Source organism: Anguilla rostrata, chromosome 4, assembly GCF_018555375.3.
Source record: "Anguilla rostrata isolate EN2019 chromosome 4, ASM1855537v3, whole genome shotgun sequence".
NCBI lineage: Eukaryota > Metazoa > Chordata > Actinopteri > Anguilliformes > Anguillidae > Anguilla > Anguilla rostrata.
Window position 1 is genome coordinate 27,294,636 of NC_057936.1, and position 21,846 is coordinate 27,316,481.

At 40.9% G+C, this 21,846-nt stretch overlaps 1 protein-coding gene across 1 annotated transcript in view; it reads left to right on the forward strand.

Annotated features, from left to right (window-relative positions):
- Nucleotides 1-891: 891 nt before the first annotated feature.
- cachd1 (cache domain containing 1) overlaps nt 892-21,846 on the forward strand; it is a 69,872-nt gene continuing 48,917 nt past the window's right edge. The window contains exon 1 of the mRNA XM_064331932.1: nt 892-1,426. Within this exon, the coding sequence (XP_064188002.1) occupies nt 1,178-1,426 (249 nt within the window). The 5' untranslated portion in view covers nt 892-1,177. The remainder of the gene's footprint in view (nt 1,427-21,846) is intronic.

Sequence of the window (21,846 nt, forward strand, 5' to 3'; positions counted from 1 at the left end):
GTTGCCTGAATAAACACAGCCTCACACTACGTGTTAACATTTATACCAAATGAATTGCTCAGACTTGGGCCAACTCAAGGTTGGCATCTTTTAAACCGAACTCAGCTTTGATCATGACTGGTGGCTTGGACTTCCAAACTATGGACTTCTAGCATGTAAAGTGTACATCAGTCCACTGCAGACGCCGATCTTAACACCACTTCTCTTTAAACACTCACTCAACGCCACACTCTCAGTGCACTCATGCAATTAAGTAACAGCCCATTCAGACACAGACTCGATGTGGAGATTTGCCAAAAACATCAGCTTACAGTAGGAGGCATGTCTCCCATCTTCATGGCTTCACATCAATCATAGCCAAGTGCGTGTGTGTGTGCGCGTGCGTGTGTTATTCAGGAACTATTTCTAACAATAATTTCTAACAATTTAACAAATAAATAAGAAGCTCATTAACAGTAACTTAGAACAGAAGAGAGTTACTCATCAACAACAAAAACAACCCAAAGCCTAAAAGTGCAGCGAGATACTGCAGGACTCATAGTTAGCCTAGATGTAAAATATAAAGGGAATTATATCATCACGCATGGAAAAAAATGTTTGATTTAGCTGAAGCGGTAAGATTAACGCGGTAACCGGTATCATTTATAATAAAGCGTTGCAAGTTAATCAATCAGCCTTAATTACGTGGCGTTTGAATTGCACATATTCTATACATTAAAACGTATATTTTCTAAAACATTTATTGGCTATTCGGAGATATTATTTAAGCAATGCTTTGTTTAGAAAATATATTGTGTGGGAGATTTCCTTTCATACAAATCTGAATCCGTTCCTTCCGAAAACTCCACCACGGTGTTTTGCTTCAGCGCCTGATGTTTTCACTTCCATTGTGATACTCAGACTCTCACTTTACTCTGAGTTTGTCCGAGTGTATGGAAGCACACAGGGGAAGACTGGTCGTTTTGTACTTTATTTGAATTAGATTGAATGATTTTTCTCCTGTAAACGGACACCACGAGGATGCATTGATGGTCCAACATCGACGGAGGTCGTTTTGATTTCAGGACACGTTTTAGTAACGAAGTTGAGTAGCTAGCTGTAGCTTGCTAGTTCCCTTCAAGTTTTCCCAAGGCTGCAGAGCGAATTCCCAGTTTACTATTTAGCTAAGCCAGCCATCATGGCGAGGCGGGCAATGAAAGGATCTGTGATTTTAACCTGTATCACTTCCTCGGTTTGGCATAAGAACTCTCAACTTCAGTGGAATAAAGACAAACTTATTACCTGGAGCTTCATTACGTTCTGTTCGCTTATATGCTGTGGATTTTGTGGTGCAGACAGTGAGTTTTCAATCTTGGAAGAAGCACAAGTTTTAGCAGTTCAAATGAAAAAGCTGTCTTCGCAGGAGCTGGGAGTTTTCGCTATGCAGGTAAGTTAACTGAAATTTAATGCTGCCTTTCACTGAGGTTTTGTCTGTTACTGTGGAGGGCGACCATTTTCCTTGCGGGAATGTTTTCAAGTTTGTTTGTAGCCTGCTAACGTATAGCATTGATTCCAGTTTTGGTGTGTATGCTAACTAGCCGTATAACGTATCAAAAGTTGGTGCATAATAACCGAAACATGTAACATAGGCTATTTTGTGTGCCAGAGCACTGAAGTGAATAACTTGGAAAGTATAAAATACATAATCAAATTGTGCTTCGTCGAAAAGCAGTCCCAGTCTAGTATCGTATTTAAATAAATACCGTTTTACCTGCAAGAGTACTCTGACACCTTTTGCAGTACTCTAGGGGATACCTTGGTCGATTTGTGGACTTAGATCGCTGCCTGTTACTGTTAGCAATCCGACATTTTATTGAGAAGAGATAGACATTTAAAATCTGATAAACCAGTCGATATAAGTCTTTTGGTTGGTAATGATTCGTAGGAGCCAGGTTTTTTTTGTTGCGCTTGCTCATGCGGTTGTTTTAGGTACAATCCAAGTGAGGCATCATTGCCACGATTTGATTTCACGAAGAAAACTGTAGCCTATGCTTTTTCGGTTATGATTTTTATTTATTTCTTGTCAGTCGAATTACTTTAAACTTTGTCTTAAGTTTGATTTTGATAGCGCCCAACAAACGCACAAAGTAGCCTAACCATTTACCAAACCATTCGTTTGCTTTTTAACACGTTGAGGCTACCCCAAAAGTGTAGATGGCGAAATTTGCGACACCTTGATTGTGTCCTGTAGCATTGTTTATCTCAAGCTTAGGTGTAGTTCTTGCCCTTTCAGGAGAGTTAACGGTGTAAAATTAGTCTTACAAAAAAGAAAGAAAAAAAGAAAATAAATGTCTGTGGGTATTTTTTTTTTTAAATGGCCGGGTCTTCATTTTGTTATAATTAGGCTACTAACAAATACTCTCAATACATTTTCCGCACTGGGTCAGCGGTAGTGTGAACATATATATATATATATATATATATATTTACGATATACAGAGTACATTTTATAGTTAACCATATTTTTATTAAATTGCAATTGAAGTGTTATATTTTTTCCTCATATTTCTGATGTGGGGATGTTTGATGCTGATGCTAATTTAGTTTTGAGGCACAGCCAACAAATGGCAAACGGTTATTATGGTGTGATGTGTGGTGGACATCCTCACACTTCACAGAAAATGTGCATAGAGGTGGTCAGTAGGGGGGCAGGCCCAAATGGTGTTTCATCTCTGTAAAGGGCCTGTCCCACCGCTGTGACCCATTTCGAGGCCTACTCTTTACCCAGAGCTGCTCCTTTGTCACACTCAAATGTTAATTCTCTTTTTCTGTGCTCCTTCTCCCTCTCTTATGCACTTATGTCATTTACTCGGACTATAGATTTCCCCCTCAAGTATATGTTTGTATGTAGAATTGTGTTACTATTTTGTTAGATCTCACATGAAATGTACCTAAGGAATCTGAATATTTTAGCATAATTAATTGTTTTTTGTTTTCAGTGGTTAGCAAGACTTTTTAATTACACCTTTTAGAATGTGTGTATAAAGATGCATGTGTGACCAAAATGGAAATAATACATTTTTGCTATATTATTATTCTGCTACCTGGTGGGCTAGGTACCGTATCATTGCATTAAGAAAACCTTTATTAAGTGATTTTGTGCTGTTTAAATTATTGGCATAAATCTTATTTACTTGATTCTTAATTCTTCTGCCAGCTGAAATAGCTTTTTGATGGCCATGCATTTGAAATCCGTAACACTTTTTTTGCGATGTTGGAAGATTACATTTGCAGGTATGTTTGCACATTAATTTTTGTGTAAATTCTAGTTAAATTATACATTGATAGGGCTTTTGTTTGTAGATACGGACTGCGACTGAGTGGTTCAGTAAGCTCCATTAGTTCACAGTAAGCTCTGGAGCTCCTTCTCAAACAGACAATGACGATGGTTCAGTACACAGACGCCATTGCTATGAGGAGAGTTTTATAAAATTCAGGTGTTATTGATTAATTTTCCATTGGCAAATTCTTGTTTTTAGGACCAGCTCTAATATGTTTTATGTTTCGAATCATTTGTAAACCTTACTTGTATAGGGGGAAAACTGTTCATTAGAGGCACTTCATTTTCCTTCGTGTGAACATTCAGAAAATTACCATTTGGTATAGGCTAATGGATGCCCATCCAGATTTTGGTGAGATTGTTGGAAAGGTTTATCAAGCATTGTAAACTAGGTATTCTGAAATAATTTAGGATTCACTTTTTTCAGTTAGCAGTGATGGTGAAACCAGTGCATTTAATACATTTTTATTAATTCATCCTTCATACACCAAGCATTTTTTTTATATGTAGTGTCTATATTTTTAATGCCCTTTCATATCTGTAAAAAGGAAACTCAATATTCAATAGAATGGCATAGCTCTTTCTATCGGTCTCTCACATAAATAACATACTGTGTGTATGGTTGTAGCTTGTTAGTCAGTGGAATCAATTTGATATATTTTAATTTATCAAGTCAATTAAATTGATGTGTACTTCACTGTTCTTTCCATTTTGTGTCCTCAAATTAGGCTATTTTGATTGAAAACCAGTTGCTATTAAAACACATTTAGGCTAATATTAGGGTAACCAATATTTCATCAGATAATGGAAGCGGTTGCATTTCAGAATAGAATATCTATTTTTGTGGTTTAATGCCATATGTTATATTTTTATTTCTCCTCAGTGCTGCATTGTTTATACATCTGTTTGAAGTCAAAGTGTCTTTCTGTATGTTTATGTTTTATAACTTGTGGATTTACAGTATTTTCTAGGGAAGTCAGTTATTAGGATCTGTGAATATTTGGTAAAAATGCATTAAAGAATTCAGCGTTGAAAATGGGGGGGGGGATACAGTCACTTAAAGATGTGGACGACAGTGGTATAATTTAGTTTCATTTTGTTTTCTTCCTGGTAATAAATGTATGAGGGGTAATGTCAGTAGGTCTATTTGGTGCCAGATTTTCCCAGGTAGCAATTTATGTCTTGTGAAAATTGGTCCTAGTGATGAAAGGGCGGGGTTTGCAGGTTGCTTTTGGGTTTGTCTGCTGAGGCCTCCTAATATGAAAATGATTATAATGGACGGGGAACCTGTGGGGGGTGCCGGCGGGATCATTTTGGGGAGGGGGAAATGGGGGGCAGCAGTTTTTGTTCTGCGAAAGATTTGGGGTCGGTTTTCTTCCAAGGACAGCAGCCTTTTACGAGGCTGTCTGGGCTAAATCCTTTCACTGCGGAATTATTTTTGTTGCACCGAGCTTGGAAGAGCCTGGCCCACACCTCTTTCATTCCTCAGACTTCCCTGCGTCAGAGCAGGGAGGAGGGGCTGGTACTCGATAGAAAAAAGACAAAAAAGAATCGGAATTCCTAATCACACTCTGACTATCGTACATGTGGGCAGCATCACCGACGTGAGGCTTTTTATCATTCGCAGTCACTGCCCATTTCATACATGCAAAAGGGAACTGAACGTGTGTTTGTTGGTAACGGCGATAACATTCAAAACACCTAGGCTATTTAATTCAAATTCAAATAATGAATGAGCAGCACAATCCATGGTTGTGTTGGAAGGTTGTACAGCAACTTGTCATTGCTGTAACATAGTAGGGTAAATGCTGCTTTTTCTCAGAAGAAATATGTGGAAATGGCATGTTGTGTTCCTTTGATTCTTATGAGCCAAATGACTATTATTACTAATTATTTCAGTGCTAGAAAATGAGCTTATTTGTTAGTTAAAAAGGAATGGATGAATCTGGTAAAAGTACAGGAGAGTGGTGAATGTAATTTCATCATATTTGTAGAATTTAGTCTTTGTTTGCTCATGTCATAGTTCTTGGGTGGGATGCTTTCTTTACTGAATGAGCCATTCACAAGGTCTATGCTAATGAGCCATCAAATTAACGATTCATCCATCACGCTGTGGCAGTGGGAGTTGCTCTGGGGCTCCTTTCTCCGTGGAGGGTCTCCTTGGATATCACCTCCCCTGTCCTGAAATCTCCCTCTTCACCATTGGCGTTTCTGCAGGTCCTCTGCTCCTTTGTGTGGAACAGTGAACTCCTCACGAACTCACCTCTCCGCATTCTGCGTCCCCCCCCCCCCTCCCCCCCAGGAGTGAGACCTGGGGAGTTGGGAGTTCCTTCAACAACTGTAGGCATCTGCCATTGCAGTGGTACTTCTTTGCAACTTTGAAAGTCGTCCGACCATCACCACTGTTAACCTCTAATTTCCGGATGCCTCCTTTACAATTAGGTTCTCTAGGTAGTGGCCTATATAAAGTCAAGGCTTCTAGTCTGTGCTTTTTCAAAATGAATTTTCTTTCCTTAATTAATGAAAGTTTCTGTCTTTTTGTGGATCACATTCTTTTGTGGCCGTGTTTCCTGGGTGTCTGCTCTGATAATCTCAGGCACATCAATGTGTTTGATTTTATAACCCTCACGATTATAATGATTGTACAGGCCTTGGAGAAAGGCTCAGAAGTGAATTTTGACTCCACACTGTCCTGTTTCTCCTGCATGAATGTACCTTAAACCGCTTTGGAAGTCTGTGAGGCTTCTGACAACCTCTAACTGGGAATGTTAAGGTGTGTACAGCAAAGGAGGAAAAAAAATGCTTTTAAGTTTTTAAGCCTGTCACTTCCTTAAAGGGAAACCAGATCTCAATGTTTCTGTAATACGCAGGATACGTAATTCGGTAACACATAGGCCTATTGCTTTTAATCACACCTGAAAGTAATTAGGCTATGTATTTTTATAGTTTTGCTGTTTTTTAAAGTGTAATTGTATATTGCATTGCCTATTGGATGCTGTAAAAGAGATTTTAAATAAATTCTAAGCACCAAGGATGAGTCTGCATTCCACTGGGAGTGGTGTTTGATGTGCCTGCTAAATTTAAATAGAAAAACATTAATACCCAGGTTAGAATGCATGGAGTTAATAGACATGTCTTGGGTGTCAGTTTTCAGGCACGTAACTAATCAGAATTTCGAAAACAATACGTTTTAGGCAAAATACTCTGCATGTAGGCCTAGGCCTATTGAAAAGAGTGAAATAACAGACTGTTGGAAATGAAATGCCCCAGCCAGGGAAATCATTCAGTCACAGCGAGGGAGAGGGGCATGTTCCTGAGGTGTAGTATGTGGGTTTTGGCAGGTCTCCAGGCAGCGAGGTACCCCGGCCCCCTGTCCCCCCCCCCCCTTGTTTCCCTGCCGTAAGGAGAATTAAAACGATGGCCAGCATTGTTCCCCCAGAACGGGGAAGCGCCGTGTCAGGAGCCTGTGAGTTACAGCCAGTCTTATCACACCGCAGCTGTCCTTTGGCCATTTGCTCAAAACCAGGTGATAATGCATGATTTATTACAACTGGCGTATTTCTCTGACGGTTTCCATAGTCTCATATAAATGATGTGCATCTTGCGTGCCCTTCGGTATCTTTGAAAAGGTTCGGTTTATTTCTCTTACGGTTTTCCAGTATCCTGCTGTACAAACATGCCCCAAACATGCCGTGCCAGAGTTAACAATCGGTAAATGAATGTTCCAGGACATTGTCTCTCGAAAATTCGGTTGGATTTGCTTGATTTGACAGCTCCATTAAGCTGAAAACAAGCTTGCCGCCTTTCTCTCTTAAAAAAATAATTTTTGTTGAAGAAAGTTATTAAAGTTTTTTAATAGTCTTCAAAATGGCGAAAAAAGACAGTCATAAATAAAAGTCTGATTCGCAATTATGGACGCTTTCTTTCCCCCCAAAATAGTCTACCAAGAGCAAAGCCAACAGCTACATGCAAGAGCTGAATAACTTTGTAAAGGCTGAACTTTGAAATCTGCTTTTTGGCTCTCAGAATTTTAACTTCTACCGAAGAACCGATTTTAAGGGGAATAAGATGGCCGCAGTCAGCAGCCACGTATGTTTGGAGACGCGCTTTGTTTATTTCGGCCTTTTCTGAACGGGATGTGTAATTAACTGGCCTTATTTAATCAATTCGCACTCTCTCACTCGCGCTCACACATGCAGAGCTCCTCCAGAAAGAAGCGCTTTATGGGAGCCAGCTATTGTGTGGCCAGAGATCCTTCAGTTAGTTCCTGCAGGGCTGACACAGAATGGCAGGGGAAAGGACCTTATCACTTCAGCCTTCAGCTGAACACAATGAGGGCTGATATGAACTCTCCAGAAAAGGGAGAGGGGGAGGGGTAAAAGAAGTGCAGTGTTGGAAGGAGTAGGGGGATCAGTGGTACTGCCTCTGCAGTATCTGTGTTTCTTAGCCCAGTGAGCCCCCCCCCCAAAGCAGAGGCTTTGCATTCCCAATGAGCTGGGACAAGGGCCCCCACCGCTGCAGGATGGACTGCTTTCTCCATTTCTTTCTCCCTCTCCTTTCTCTACAGCTCAACAGCCGTCCTCCTCGCTGGCCGTTTGATTTTTCTCTCTCACCATGCACTTTTTGTTACTTTTTTGGCACGTCGGACAGACGCTGCTTATGGGGCGTGGATTAGGAGTGTTGTGGGTAACGGAAAGGAGGATACTGATCCGCTTGAGAGGCAGGCCCGCTCAGTCGGGAGCCTAAAAAGCTCTCACTGGTGTTATGTGGTACGCTTTGGATCCGAGCAAGCGGAAGGGCTTCCTCCATCTCCGTCTAAGCTGCTGTGGAGGAATGCAGGTTTAGGCATTGATGTCAGTTTTTTTTTTTTTTTTTTGACAGAGGAATGTTATTTTATCATTCCTCTGTGTTAATGATCAGTTATGCCTACCGTAATGGAGAGTTCCTATAGCATGTTTGCGAATGTGTGTGTATGCGTGTGTTTGTTTATGTTTGTGTTAATGTGTCACGTGCGTACGTGTGTGTGTTTATGCATGCGCGTGTGTTTGTGTACGTTTGGGTGTGTATGTATATGTATCTGTGTGTATATATGCATGCACGTGTATGTATGTGCATGCATGTGTGTATGTATGTGTACATATATGTGTGTGTATATGTATGTGTATGTATCTGTGTGTGTGTGTGTGTCCGTGTGTGTGTGGGAATTGTTGTGTGGCAGTCAGGCTTCGGGGGTGTCAGGGGTAGACGGGCCAATGGGATGAAAAGCCCCCACAATACCGAGCTACACAGGGAGGTCACTGTCCAGGCAGCAGCGTTCTTTTATTGTCATGAATAAATAAATAACTCCACTTCATTAATCCTGAATCGTCTTTCAGAGGCCCCTCTTTGCCGGGGTCACAGAGGTGATCTCTGTTATTGTAACGGGGCTCCATTCACTTAAATCCAGCACGTCACCCAGAGAGGTCCTGAGTCTCCCTGAGTCTCCCGAGTCTCATCTTTAACGTCTTTCAGATGTATGCGTGTGTCACTCCTATATTCATAATTACAGGCATTTCAGTTGCATCATTTTTCAGATGCATCATAGCAATTATCATACATTCATAATGAATTATGTAGCCTTTCAAGCCTGAAGTAATGTTGAGTATTGTTAAGCAGAGAATGTGTGCGGGTTGAGAGCACAAGGGTGTTCCCAGAGGAGGTTGCTCCCAGTTTTGAATAGGAAAGGGGGCTGTTGACGGCAGTGCCGATAGTTGTTGTCGATGAAACGAGACTAAACTTAATTAAAAATACAATGACAGATGTCGGCATTCTTTAGATAATCTCTGTCAGACTGAAGGACGGTGGAGTTAAAGTACGCAGAGATGGCCCTTCATGCAGTGAATTGTGCGCCCATTTATCTCTCCATCTTCTTTGTGTTCTGCATGCTGGCTGTTCTACAAGCCGAAGTGTCCTGTTATCTGTTTTGGGGATCATGGACCTCCGGGAAGCGTCTGCACTGGGGCATTGTGGGAGATAGTTCGTGTTACTGGAGCACAGATTGTGCTGGTTCCTCATTGGCAGTTTTACATGGTGGGCGTATCTGATGCCCCTGTTCCACTCTTGAACCCGTCTGGGTTTTTTTTTGTACATTTTTGTTGGCCAGTCCTGACTGGCTGGGCCCAAACAACACACTGGTGAAATGGCTACAGCATTCTGGCTAGTTTTACACAGCGGTTTCCGTGTTATGAGGATAAGATTTACAAGTTTGAGTGTTGTGTTTTGGTAGCTATGGGCTAACAGTTTTTTCTTCCTTGGATGGCTGCCATGAAATCTTGCCTTCATTTTTTTGTCCATGGCGTCTGCCAGCAATTCTCTACTTGCTTTTTTGCTCTTCTTACTGCAACCCTTATTTTACTGAGGTTGTGAACCATACCTTCATTGTATAAAGAAAAAAAAATAGAGTGAGTTGTTTGTGCTGTAAGACTACGATATAGCAACTAGCTGAGAATTAGGCTATTTGAAGAAGTGTTCTTCTTGCGCATCAACATGTCTAGCAGAAGATTTCCTTGCGAGACTTGATTGTTAAGCTGTAAAATCCATTGTTGTTTCATTGCTTTATGTTTTTGTAGCAGGTTAATTGCAAACCCGGAATTAATTTTAGCAAAGTGCTGTGATTTTGACCGTTTGATTTTGTTCTCGCTATATTGCACGGTATTCAAATAGCAACGACGTGTGGCCTGTTTTCGTTTTTGAGTGCACAAATGTACGGGACAATTTGACTCATTGAATTTTCGTTTTTTCTGTCTAAAACAAGTAGAAGGTTTATGGTTTCTGAATGTTTTGAAATGGTGTTGGTAGAGGGCCTGTGTGTGTTGAGAGAATAGGAAGGGAGCCGTCGTTCTCTGAGGGGTAATTTCATGCAATTCTCTGCTTTTTGGGCATCAGATGGTACTTCAAAGCTTTGCTCCAAAACCTGATGTGGCTGAAAGGAAGCATAGCCACCGCACGTGCCCTGTGGGTGCTTTGAGGTGGGAGAAAATGGCTGAGTGAAAGACGATTTGGGTTTAGCTCGTAATTAGCTTATCATCCATATGCTCCTTTATCCTCGTCCCTGTTTTTTCTCTCCATATCCCTTGTTTCCGTTGTTTTCATTTATTATTTTTTCCTTTCATCTTCCTTGTGCTTGTTGCATTATTACCTGATTTCACTATGATGTGCAAGTTTGGACCTGCTGAATGGGAGGGGTTATCACATCTTACCCTAACCCCCCACTTAAGGGGTACTATGAAATGTTCCCATCAGGGTGTAGACTGATTCCCACCTTTTAAAACGGACAACCCTGACCAGTTTTGTGCCGTCTTCTATATGTTTTTTAACGACCTCATTAAATAACCTCTTAAATGGAGAGCGGATATTTCTCCAGCAATACTGAATGCAATTTGCATGTCCTCTTCATTGTCTTATTTATGTAGGTTGTTTTGGGCATTGTTGTCTTTTTCTTTTGTATGTGTGCCAAGTGCCACAACTGTTCCTTTGGGGGAAAATTAAATTTCATCTAAATTTGGCACAATCGTTAGTTATGGTCCACAGATGTGCACGCAGTTTGTTTAATACACCCAGTGTGACCTCCATTTGCAATAGGCTAACTTTTACGAACATTCAGATTCTACGCTGCATGCGTAAAACTTGTGGCCCTTGGTCACTTCATTTCCAGACCTTCCCATGCCTGTTCTAGCAAACAGCAGTTTTCTGCACAGTTTAATTGCTTTGCTGGATTAAGCATAAGATGTTTATTATTCATAGTGTGTATATGAAATGCCTTTGGTCCGCTATGCCTGCTATTCTGCAAAACTCATTTTTCAAAGGAGATCACCCCAGTGAAAGAAACAGAGTGTGAATGGATCTAAGCGATGTCTTATCTACATGAAATTTGGGAAATCAGTTGTAACATTTTGTTTATATTCTTCTCCCCAAATTCAGTTATGTTATGGTCAGTACAGAACATTTGTCCAAACGGTCCAGCTGTTTTGCTTTTGTAAAAAGATAGCCTACATGGTTCAGTGGTGGGTCAGGTGATACAGAATTGAATGCCGTCATATTGAAGATAGTTGAGGCTGCGAGAGAGAGAAAAAAAGTGTTGCCTAACTGTCAGATTGGTTGCCCGTAAAAAACATAGCTGGATGAAAAAAAGAGGAAATACATTTTGGGTTTTGCCAGCAGTTTCCTCTGTCACAGTGCCTTCAGAAGTTCTGACATTGACAGTTCAGTAATAGGTGTGAGGAGAGCATCAGATTTTTTTACAACAGCAGTTGACACAAAGCTAATTATTCTAAAAAAAACGTTGTCGTTCCAAACACATCGATGGATATTGTGATGCTACTACTCTTACCTAAATCTTCACACATCGTGTCATGCTAGACGTGTGATAGCTCCACCGTGCCGGAACATGGGCCTAATTAGTGCACGGCTTTCACTGCTTCAGCTTTCAAATGTGAATACATCTTGTAATCTGGGCAGTGCAATACAGGCACAATAAATTATGCAGCCTTATTTTTTCCGTCTTAGCAACCCACGGTTGTTCGGTGGTATGGACAGCTTAACGGGAAATGCACGTTTCGTTTGACCAATTTCGAAAAAAAAAAGTCTTATTTTTGAGGCATGAGAAAATAATTTATTTTAATCTGAATAAATGACTGATTTTTAAGTTGGTAAAATGTAAGATTTTTAAAGTGCAGATTTTCTCGATGCAGCTATGTTTTGAACTTACCATTACAGACAGGAACAGTATTTTGAGTCCTGGGTGTAGGGTACTGCTGTTAGTACTCGTTGATGGTGTACCCAAGCGGGGATTATTTGCTGCATACATTTAAAACTAAATAAAAATAGTACCACTGATTCTAATGTATTAATATCATATTCAACTCGGCATTAATAAGGCCTAACTCTTGAAACAGGTTTTTGTTTTTTGCTTATTCATGTACATCTCCTTAAACACTTTAAAAGTGAGTTCAGATCATTTCCTTGTGTTAAACGTTCCCTACTGTAGTACTTCAACCAGAGGAAACTCAAATGTCTTTCGATGCGTGTGTGCTGGTGTGTCTGGTGCAGACTCCGCATTCCTTTCTAATTGCACTTGGTGTTGAAATCTCAACCTGCGCTCGGCATTTCTCAGTTGGTTCACTGTCTCTGGAGATGAAACGGGAAGTGACTTCACATGACGTTTGACCCCTGCCCCCTCTCACACGCACAGGGTTGTTTGGCAGATGAAACGTTGTGTGATTCCTTTGGAAAAAAAACGTTGCTAATTGCAAGGCAGCATTAATTGCAAGTGTGAGGCATTAAATATAGGAAGGAGGGGAAATGGCACATGAGATATGCCACAGCTGTGTCTAGCTATTGCTGATTAAAGTTCAGGATGCTTGTTGCCAAGGACACTCATTTTTTATGCCGTTCTTCCTTGGCTGGAAAACAAATCGATGTAGAGGCAAGACTGAATAGTTCATTGTGCTGATGTGTAAATGTTTATGTTCTGTAAGGTATAATACAGAATGCTTGGGACATAAACACTGAGTCCCTGCCTTGGGTGTAATTGTGTGTGTGTGTGTGTGTGTGTGTGTGTTTGTGCGTGAATGTGTGCAGGGGCTTGAGTATGTGTGTCTGCATGTGGGCCTGTGCTTCTATTTGTAGATGTATGTCTGTGCATTTGTATTTGCATTGCTGTATGTTAGGGGTGTAATGGTACATGTGTTCGTACCGACTGCAACCCAAACAATTACAGACTTTCTGTAGCGCATATGCGGAACTTTTTTTTGAGCAGAACTTAAATTCAGAACTGCAAGTTCCCCCCATTGACTTTGCGTTAATGTGCCTTTTTTTGTTCAGCAAGAAATTATGGCCAGTTAGATAGTTTGCATTTTTCATGTACACTGTCATGATTTTCAAGACCGTTTAGATGAAAATCAGTTTCAGTCTGTATTCCATTTCCTTTTTTTTCTGTTCCAGAAACGTACCAGGCCGTCAAGTCAAAACAGCTACATACTGAAGCAAGATTTTTGTGTACAGTTACTCCCTTGGTGTATGTACTTTAAATGAAATCTCTGGTCAAAAAATGTGATTTACTTCATGATTTCCATCATGACGCATTTGAAATGGATATCTCTGGCTTGTATTATGACTGACTTTGATTACCAACCGGAGTTGATGATTAAAGGGTTGGGTTGTACGTGGCTCTACAGTGCCCCCATTTTAGGAGCATTTGTGTACTAACTGGAAAAATAATTTAATTTAATTCAACTTCGGAGCATATGTGCTCCTTGGAAAAAATGCTGGCATGGAGCCCTGTTGTAGGCTTTTAGGACATGACAACCACACGTGCACATGCAGCCTACATTATTTTTTTATTTGAGATTTTTTAAAAAGCCAGATTTTTCTTATTGAAAGATGAGAGTTAAGACATGGGAGTTTCAGTTACAAGGGAACTTCACCTTCTGAAGGCTCATTCACTGCACTTTAATGCACTAGGCGTTCTAAACATAGAATTCTGCTGGAGAAATTTATCCCTACAAGCTAAAAGGTTTTTGATTGTTAAATTTTTTTTACAGAACCAGTATAATTATTTAAATTACTTGACACAAGTACCCAGAATGCTCCTGAGTGAGACAAACATGAATTTCTAATGTTTTCCTGGGTCGTATTATTTCGGAAGAGCTTAGTAGGTGACGTATACCGGTAGTCCCCAAACCACAAATGAAATCTATCTTTCTCCATGTTGGTGCATTTTATTGAGTACACGTAATGGCTGAAAGACTGACCAATTTTACGCTAATTTTTCACATAATGTTTAAGGAAGCAATGCGTTTTCTGAAGCAGTAATGAGTTTTGGGAATGGCCATTTGAACACGCAAATGCACAATGGAAAAACTTGCAAGGCATGGAGGGGATTGTTGATTCTCAAAGAACGTAAGGGCTAAAGTAGGCCTGCCTTGGAGAGGGAAGAGAGAGGTGCAGCTCTGATGATAGTCAAACTGCAGGAGTATGAAATGCCTGGGGAAGAAATGCAAGGAGATGGAAGATCCACAATACCATTCTATAAGGACATTTAAACATAGTTGTCTTGCATCTTATTTGTTATAGAAATAGGATAAGCAATGTCGATGGCGAAAACTCTGCTTATTACAGAATTTATGCGCACAAATTATGTCTTGTGACTGAAGCAAAACACAACTGTGCTACAAATGTAGCCCGTTGGAAAACCCTCTGGAGAGAAAGAGTGCAGGAGACGCGAACTGATGTAGACAGACGAGCCGCACGCCGGGCTGCCTCTGCATGCCGCGGTGACACAACAGCTGCTGCGGCGCGCTACGCACTAGGCGCTAGGCGTGAGGTGCAGAGGTTGTCACTGAGGAAAACGCAGATTCAGCCCATTTTTGTCACATAGGAGAGGGTTCAGTACAGCAGCTCTTCTTTGTCCTGGAAGCACTATGCAGAAATACAGCTCACTGGTGGTTTAATGAGGACCAGAGCTCCAGTGTGGAGAGTGGACCCTGCTCGACAAACCAGTCATAATGGTTGTGAAATGTGAGTTTGAGATGCAGCCATTTAAACCGGGGCCTTCGCTGGGTCTTGAGGCACACACGGCCCGAAAGCTGCAGGTGCTTGTGCTTTACGGGCTCTTGAATTTTATTGACAATAAAACAAATACAGTCTTTATTTGGAAGGAAACGTTCAAATTCCGTACACCACGATAAGCAGTAATGAGGTTTATCTGGCTCAAGCCTTAGTAAGTGCTCATTAGGATTGGAATTTAAGACAAAACAATGCATTGACGTCACAGTTTTCACAGACGTGCCTGTTATCACCGTTTTTACATATATTTCTGACTCCTCGGCTTTCCATTTTACACACATTCATGTGTATGAAAAAAGCGAAGGTTAAGAAACTGTACATTTTGACTAAGAGTCAAAGAGGATTTGCAGATGTTAACAAGAGATGAAATGCTCTTCCTATATCATATTTCAATCAGCATGAGATTAATCATTTAGCAAATAGCCTATCTCAGGGGCCGAAATAAGTTCTGATTTCAAATAGCCTTCTAGCAAATTTGAAGTTGCATTGTAATGAAGAAAAAGTGACAAGGCCATTTGAGAACATATCCGGGAGATTGAACGGAGCTAAATGAACCATTCAGGCAGGTAGACCATTTCATTCCCTGCTGCAAATCCCTCAGTAAAGATAGCAAACATAAAGACCAGCGTGTGAAACGATGAAAAAGCATGGGGAAAAAATGATCGAAACGGTCAATAAATGAGCATACGGTAGGCGAGCTTTCAGTCAGATTCCCGTGGTCAATGTTTTATTGACTTCCCTTGAGAGATGGGTGTGTCATGCCTAATTTCATTCAGCATAGAAATGGGCTGAATTGTGATATGAGAATAATCACGTTCCTGTGTTATAGCTAGGGCCACCAGTTTATCGCCCCTTGTTTTCTCGCATGGTAGTTCAGTCCACAGGCTTCCCAAACAATTATCCTATTTGCACCTCCCCAATAATCTAAGATTATAAAGTAATTTATGCCCCTGTTTATATGTGTGTCACATGGTGGAGAGAGACTGGTGGCCCTAGTTGTAGCCTGCTTTTCTGCAATGGGCTGGCAGTTCTCTCTGGTACACTGTGGTCATCTTTGGCAGCAGCTCAATGGGTGAAGTACATTGGATTTGATTGTTGTTCACTCGCTGTATCTTGTTTCTTGTGCAGGAGCAAGATTTGTTTTATATTGAACAAATGTTAGCACATGCAAACTTGAAAACATGGGCTGAAAAAATATGTGTACTTAGAGACAATGTTACCTGGCTCCAGGTCTGTTTGTTCAGCTGAGATGTAGGCTGTGTGGTGAGGAAAGATCCACAGGTTCATGTAGAATAGAAAGATTTCTTGCCAGAAGTAGCATTTTTGAAGGTGCTTGTTTCACAATGACTTTTTTTTTGGATGTTTTGAGTATGTTCTGGGTGTTTGGGGCGTGTTTGCTGTATGATTAGGGCAGCAGTGCTGAGAGGTTCTGGGAATTCTGTTGGACGTGTCTTTGGAAGGGATTTCTGGTTGCTGTGGGGAAAGTTCTCTAGGAGGTGTGGGATGTTTGCTACTTGTGTGGACGAAGTTTGTTGTTTTGGGAGCATTCTCTAGATGTTAGTAGGCAGTTCTGTGTGATTTTGGGGTAGTTCTTTGGGTGTTTCTGGAAGGTGTTCTGGATGTTTTTCTGGAATGTTCTGTGGGTGTTTGTTGTAAGGTTCTGTGGGTGTTTGTGGAAGGTTCTGTGGCTGCTTGGTGTGGTGTTTGAGTGCTATGGTGAGTGAAGGCACCCTGTCTCCCGCGGTAGTGCTGGTGCAGACTGCTGCAGCTGCAGTGATGGCTGGCTGGGCCTGTGCCAGGCCGTCTCTAACAGCCTTGAGGACAGCTCGTTAGCTCCCTGGCTGCCGCTGAAAGGAGATCATGTGGAATGAATGTCTGAGGAAAGAGTGCAATGGAACACTGTGGGAATGCAGGTGGTCCGTGGCTGTGTGCTGGGCTTGAACCGTACTTGGACTGCATGCGTGCGTATCCGCGTACGTGTGTGTATGCTTGTGCTTTGTGTGTGTGTGTGTGTGTGTGTGTGCGCGCACGCCAATGATTTTTGATGAGGGTTTAACTGTGCTCCATGTCAAAGCCATATGCGCTGATGGGATATTAGTAGAATGGTTATATGTTTCTGGATATTGAATCTGGATTCACTGGACAAGTGCCACCAGTGGGACTGTGTTTATTCTTCATGCACATTTTCTGAGGATGGCACAATGCAGTGATGTCATACACATCAGGCTGTACAATGTAGGCCTACACCTGCCACTGGATTATTATGAATGGGGGTTTATTTGATAAAATGTCATGGTAGGAACTTAGGAAATTTGTAAGACAAATATTTTATTTAATTCAACCTAATTCAGTCCTATTTCCATTCATTTTCCGCTGTACTGACTCTGTGTTTGATGTCTCGTTAAAGCAGGATTCTGCATTTTCACAGAGAAAAAATGAAAATTGCAGAAATTACATGTGTGCTGTGTTCTGAAAATGCACACCCATTACCGCGACATTCAAATCAGTTTGTAGTTGTCTAAGTGTCTATATTGATTTGGAAAACCTCCACAGATTTTTTATAATATTCTAGGTGTACAATCTGCTGGGAGATGGATGGTTCATTTGGCTCCACATGAATTTATCCTAAATATAGCCTAAACTTCTAGTTTGTCTAGACACTCATAATGCTAGCAGCAATGTTGATTGCCAAGCTGATTTCAAGTTGCATGATTTTCGGGTTTGATTATGGGAATGCAAACAGAATAAGCTCCGGCCGATCGCATGACAGATTAACATTTCGAGAGCGCCAGGGAGAAGGTGATTTTGTGATCTGATGCTGGCAGAGCCTGTGTAAGCCTTAGCTGGCTACCTCATTGGTGGAAGATGACTTATCGGAATAACCAACTTACAACTTGGCAAACTGTCCACAATGTAGGCTAGGTTAAGCTGTTACCTCACATTACTGATGCACTAACAAGAATGTGCTGCTCTCAGTATTCTGTAAATGTCTTGCTAACATTAGCCATTGTTATGATGACGAGCTTTAAGTGACTACTAGCCTACTAGTTATATATTCACATTTAAAGCAAGAAGGGCAGCCAGTCAAGTAGCATTGTATTTGTGAGGAAATTTATATTATATCTACTAGTATAGCTAGAAGTGGTATTGAAACGATGCCACATGCATGTCGTTAGCTGGTTAGGCACCATTCTGTGCCATTTATTTTTGGCTACTTTTTTCCAGTTAAGAAACAACAGAGTGGAATCTGGAGCGTGCGGAATCAGCCCTTATTAGTGCCACTGAGTATGTAAATAAACTTTAAAACATGAACATAAATATTTATGATATCGTTAAAATATTTATAGCTGCTGCTCAGTGTCAGGAGTCCTTGAGCTTTGTGTTGCCACTAGTACAGTTCCAGCCATGATGCACCTTCTCATGCAAATGTGGAGGGCGTCCTTCAAACTTTTCTGAAGAGCTACTCCGAGTGTTTGCTAACCAGCTAACATGCTAATCGGTGTCACTTGTTTGGAAAAGCCTTTCTTAAGCAGTAATGATATTTCAACAAAAGATGACAGATTTTGTCATTCTGTTGAAGTGGAACGCAGTTTCTTTTTTTTTGTCGCCTATGGTCACCGTTCTCTATGTCACGGTATTGGCTTATGGTGGAACGACCATTCTGAACCATTCCGCCGTAACCAGTTTCACAACATTAATGAGTAACATAAATACACTGCGAATAATTAATATAATGAATCGATATTATCATGTATATACTATCGTGTCACCTTTGAAAAATGTGTCTAAAGGTTTGACTGATGGAGACAGAGTGTATGTCAAAATGACAGTCGGTTTGCTTTCTTTTTGCAATGAATGCTGAATATGTGTTATCTAGACTTATTCCTTTATCTCAATGCATTCCAATGCTTCCTGCCTGGGCTATGAAGAAATACATTAACTTCAGTAATTTAAGCCTTATCACCAGCCCTAGCCTATATTTAGAGATTATTAGAGTAAATTGTTAGATTGTTAGAGTAAAAAGGAAACAAACGAGCACAAATCTCTGTTTATTATCCATGTTAAGATAAAATACTTCAGTGTGTGTTGTGAATCATCTGGCCATGTAAATTCATGATATGATTTTTTTTGGCCAAATCACTCATCCCTGTCATCAAGCAACTGTATTTTCTATACTCCTAGCACTCCTGTATTGATTAGCCTGTGTGTTAATATTTTAAAAGGTCCTGGTATTTGGAGTACCTGAAGGGGTGTGTGTGTGCGTGCATGCATTTGTTCCATTTCATTTTGTGTGTTTAATTTTTTTCAACACTTGTCCCAGGCAGTTGAGTCTGGTGTGGTCTCTGTATATGAAGTAGGATTTGCCAAACCCTTTCATCATGGTTTCAACCTTTGTTTTGCAATTTAACAAAGGATTTGGTGTGAGTTTGTTTGTTGCTTTGCCGGTGCCTTGGCAAGTGTTAAAAACACATCTAGATCCAACAGCAGCGTCTCGCTCTTGGCAGCTAGAAATCAGCATGTTTATTTTTAATGAGAAGTTAAATAAATAACAGATATATCTGTCTGAGGACATGTTGCTTCCTCACTTCCTCAGAAAAGACACTCCGTGGCCGCACTCTTAAGGCTGTTTTCTTGGACAGACGAAACCTTGCACTTTGAAAATATTTTGCCGTTAAATATAAAATGTGCAATGGTTCAGCTAAATTTGAGGACGCAAGTGTGGTCTCTTCAATGTTACACAAACAGAAAGATAAATAACGTTTTAGTGAGATGTGGCTTCACGCTTTGTAAAACAAACATCTGGACGGAATATTTATCAGACAGTACAAACTTTGAAAGTACACACCTGCTGTTGAATTCTGCTAATGAGCCATATGTTTATAATAGTTTGTGCACATTGTTGCACATGTAGACTATGATTCCAGGCCCTCGGTGGTTTTCCTTGCACCGTTCGTGACTGAGATCCACGGGCCTCGTTTCCATGGTCGCCGCAGGCTTCTGTTATCATACTCAATCTATTTTTGAAAGTGGCCCTGGCATCCTTTCCCCCCACCTTTTCCCCTCTGTCCCAGAGCGATGGGGGGATGGGGGGCATGGGATGGGGACGGGGGAGCTCGTTTTCTTTATGAGCCACAGGAATCTCAACCACATGCAGAGGATTTTGCTTCTAATCAGCCAGTGCCTTGGCCATGGGCCACTGCGCCTGGTTGCTGGTGCAGGGGCTGCACACGTGTAACCTTATGGTCAGTCTGCACCCCAGGGTGTGGGGGGGGGGGGCCCGTGGGGGGGAAACTCTCGCTCTGTTAAACGGGTGCCTCATTTCAGTGCTGCATGGCTGCCTCCACTGTTCTGTTGTGTTACCCAGTCGTAACGAGTCGATGCTGAGCACGGCTCGCAGAAACTTGGTTTCCCACCATTTTCCTATTTGCAGCTTTACCACTATCGTGCACGGAGCATTTTCTTATGTTTACTTCTATTTTCTGCCACATTTTATCTGCAAATGTTGAAATCAAAACCAGGCAAAAGAATGCTTTCCCCTATTTGCTTGCACATTTTTGTTTCCTAATATTTCTAAATTTTCAAGTCAGTACTGTCAATGTATCTCCTTTTGCATTTGCATTAGGCTAATTCTCTGTCAGTTTATTTTAAAAAGGAATTAAATCGATTGTATTTTTAACTTATGCAGCATTGTGCCGGTATTACATATTGTGTTATAAATGTGTTTTGTTATGTATATGACGCTGAAGTTATTCTGCATACACAACATTGCAAAATTATAAATATATACATTAACATACATTACATGATTTCAGACTGCGTTATCCAGAGCCTACGCACAACAAAGTGTATAACCAAACCGGAAAGTGACGAAACCCTAGAGAAGTACGGGTCAAGTACAGGGACAACCGAGGTCAACTTGGACCCTGGTGGTTAAACTGATTAACACTAACAACGAGAACGGCAACAACGCAATCTATGGAAAAATAAAAATAAATAAAAATACAAGTAGTCGTTAAGACTGGCGCATCAACTAAGTCACCTATTAAACAGCTGCCTAGTTACAACCCTAAGTTTAGTCATTTACGGGGGGGAAGGGAGGGATGGGGAGAGGTGCAGCCTGAAGAGGTGGGTCTTCAGTCGTCGTTTGAAATGGGTCACAGTCTCAGCTGTTCTGACCTCCACAGGGAGGTCATTCCACCATCGTGGGGCCAGAACAGACAGGAGACGTGTTCTGGAAGTGCAGGTGATAATGATAGTAATTTGATAATGATTGTGGTGCTGATTCTTAATTAAATTATTGCAGTTATCAGCAGCCTCCCTACCTGCACACACAAGAGTTTTATGCAGAGGATTAGAGGCAGAATTCACTGCTAGAAGGTTTTTTTAGGGGAAGTTAGGGGATGGAGGGAACTGAGGGGACAGAAGCTAGCTCAGCCTGTTTGTTTTATTATAGTTGCTCTGCAAATGTGAACTCTCGAACAGATTTGTTTGACTTTATTTTATGATAATTCATATTTATTACATTAATTTTATTATCCTGACTGATGTATCTCAGCAAATCTTAAGCACACAGTTCATTAAAGTGTCCGTTCATTTATTATTTGCAGCTTTCAAACTTACAGGATGCACTCTATTCAGTGTCATGAAGATCAGCCTTTATGCTGTGCCTAAAAAAGAGCTGTGAGCGTGTGCAGTGGGAGAGCGTGGAAAAGATCAAGGCTTTTTTTTTATTAATAAGACTGATATTTTCGGTAAGTTCTACGTGACAAAAGTCTGCATTCATCAATCTCAGAATTTTTAGAATGTAGCAGAGAATTTATTTTTCCAATTTAATATTTGCATGACCGCCTTAAAGACATACTATGCAGGATTTCCTTGCCTGAGATGTTTACAATCAAAAACATCTCCCCCATTCAGCTTAG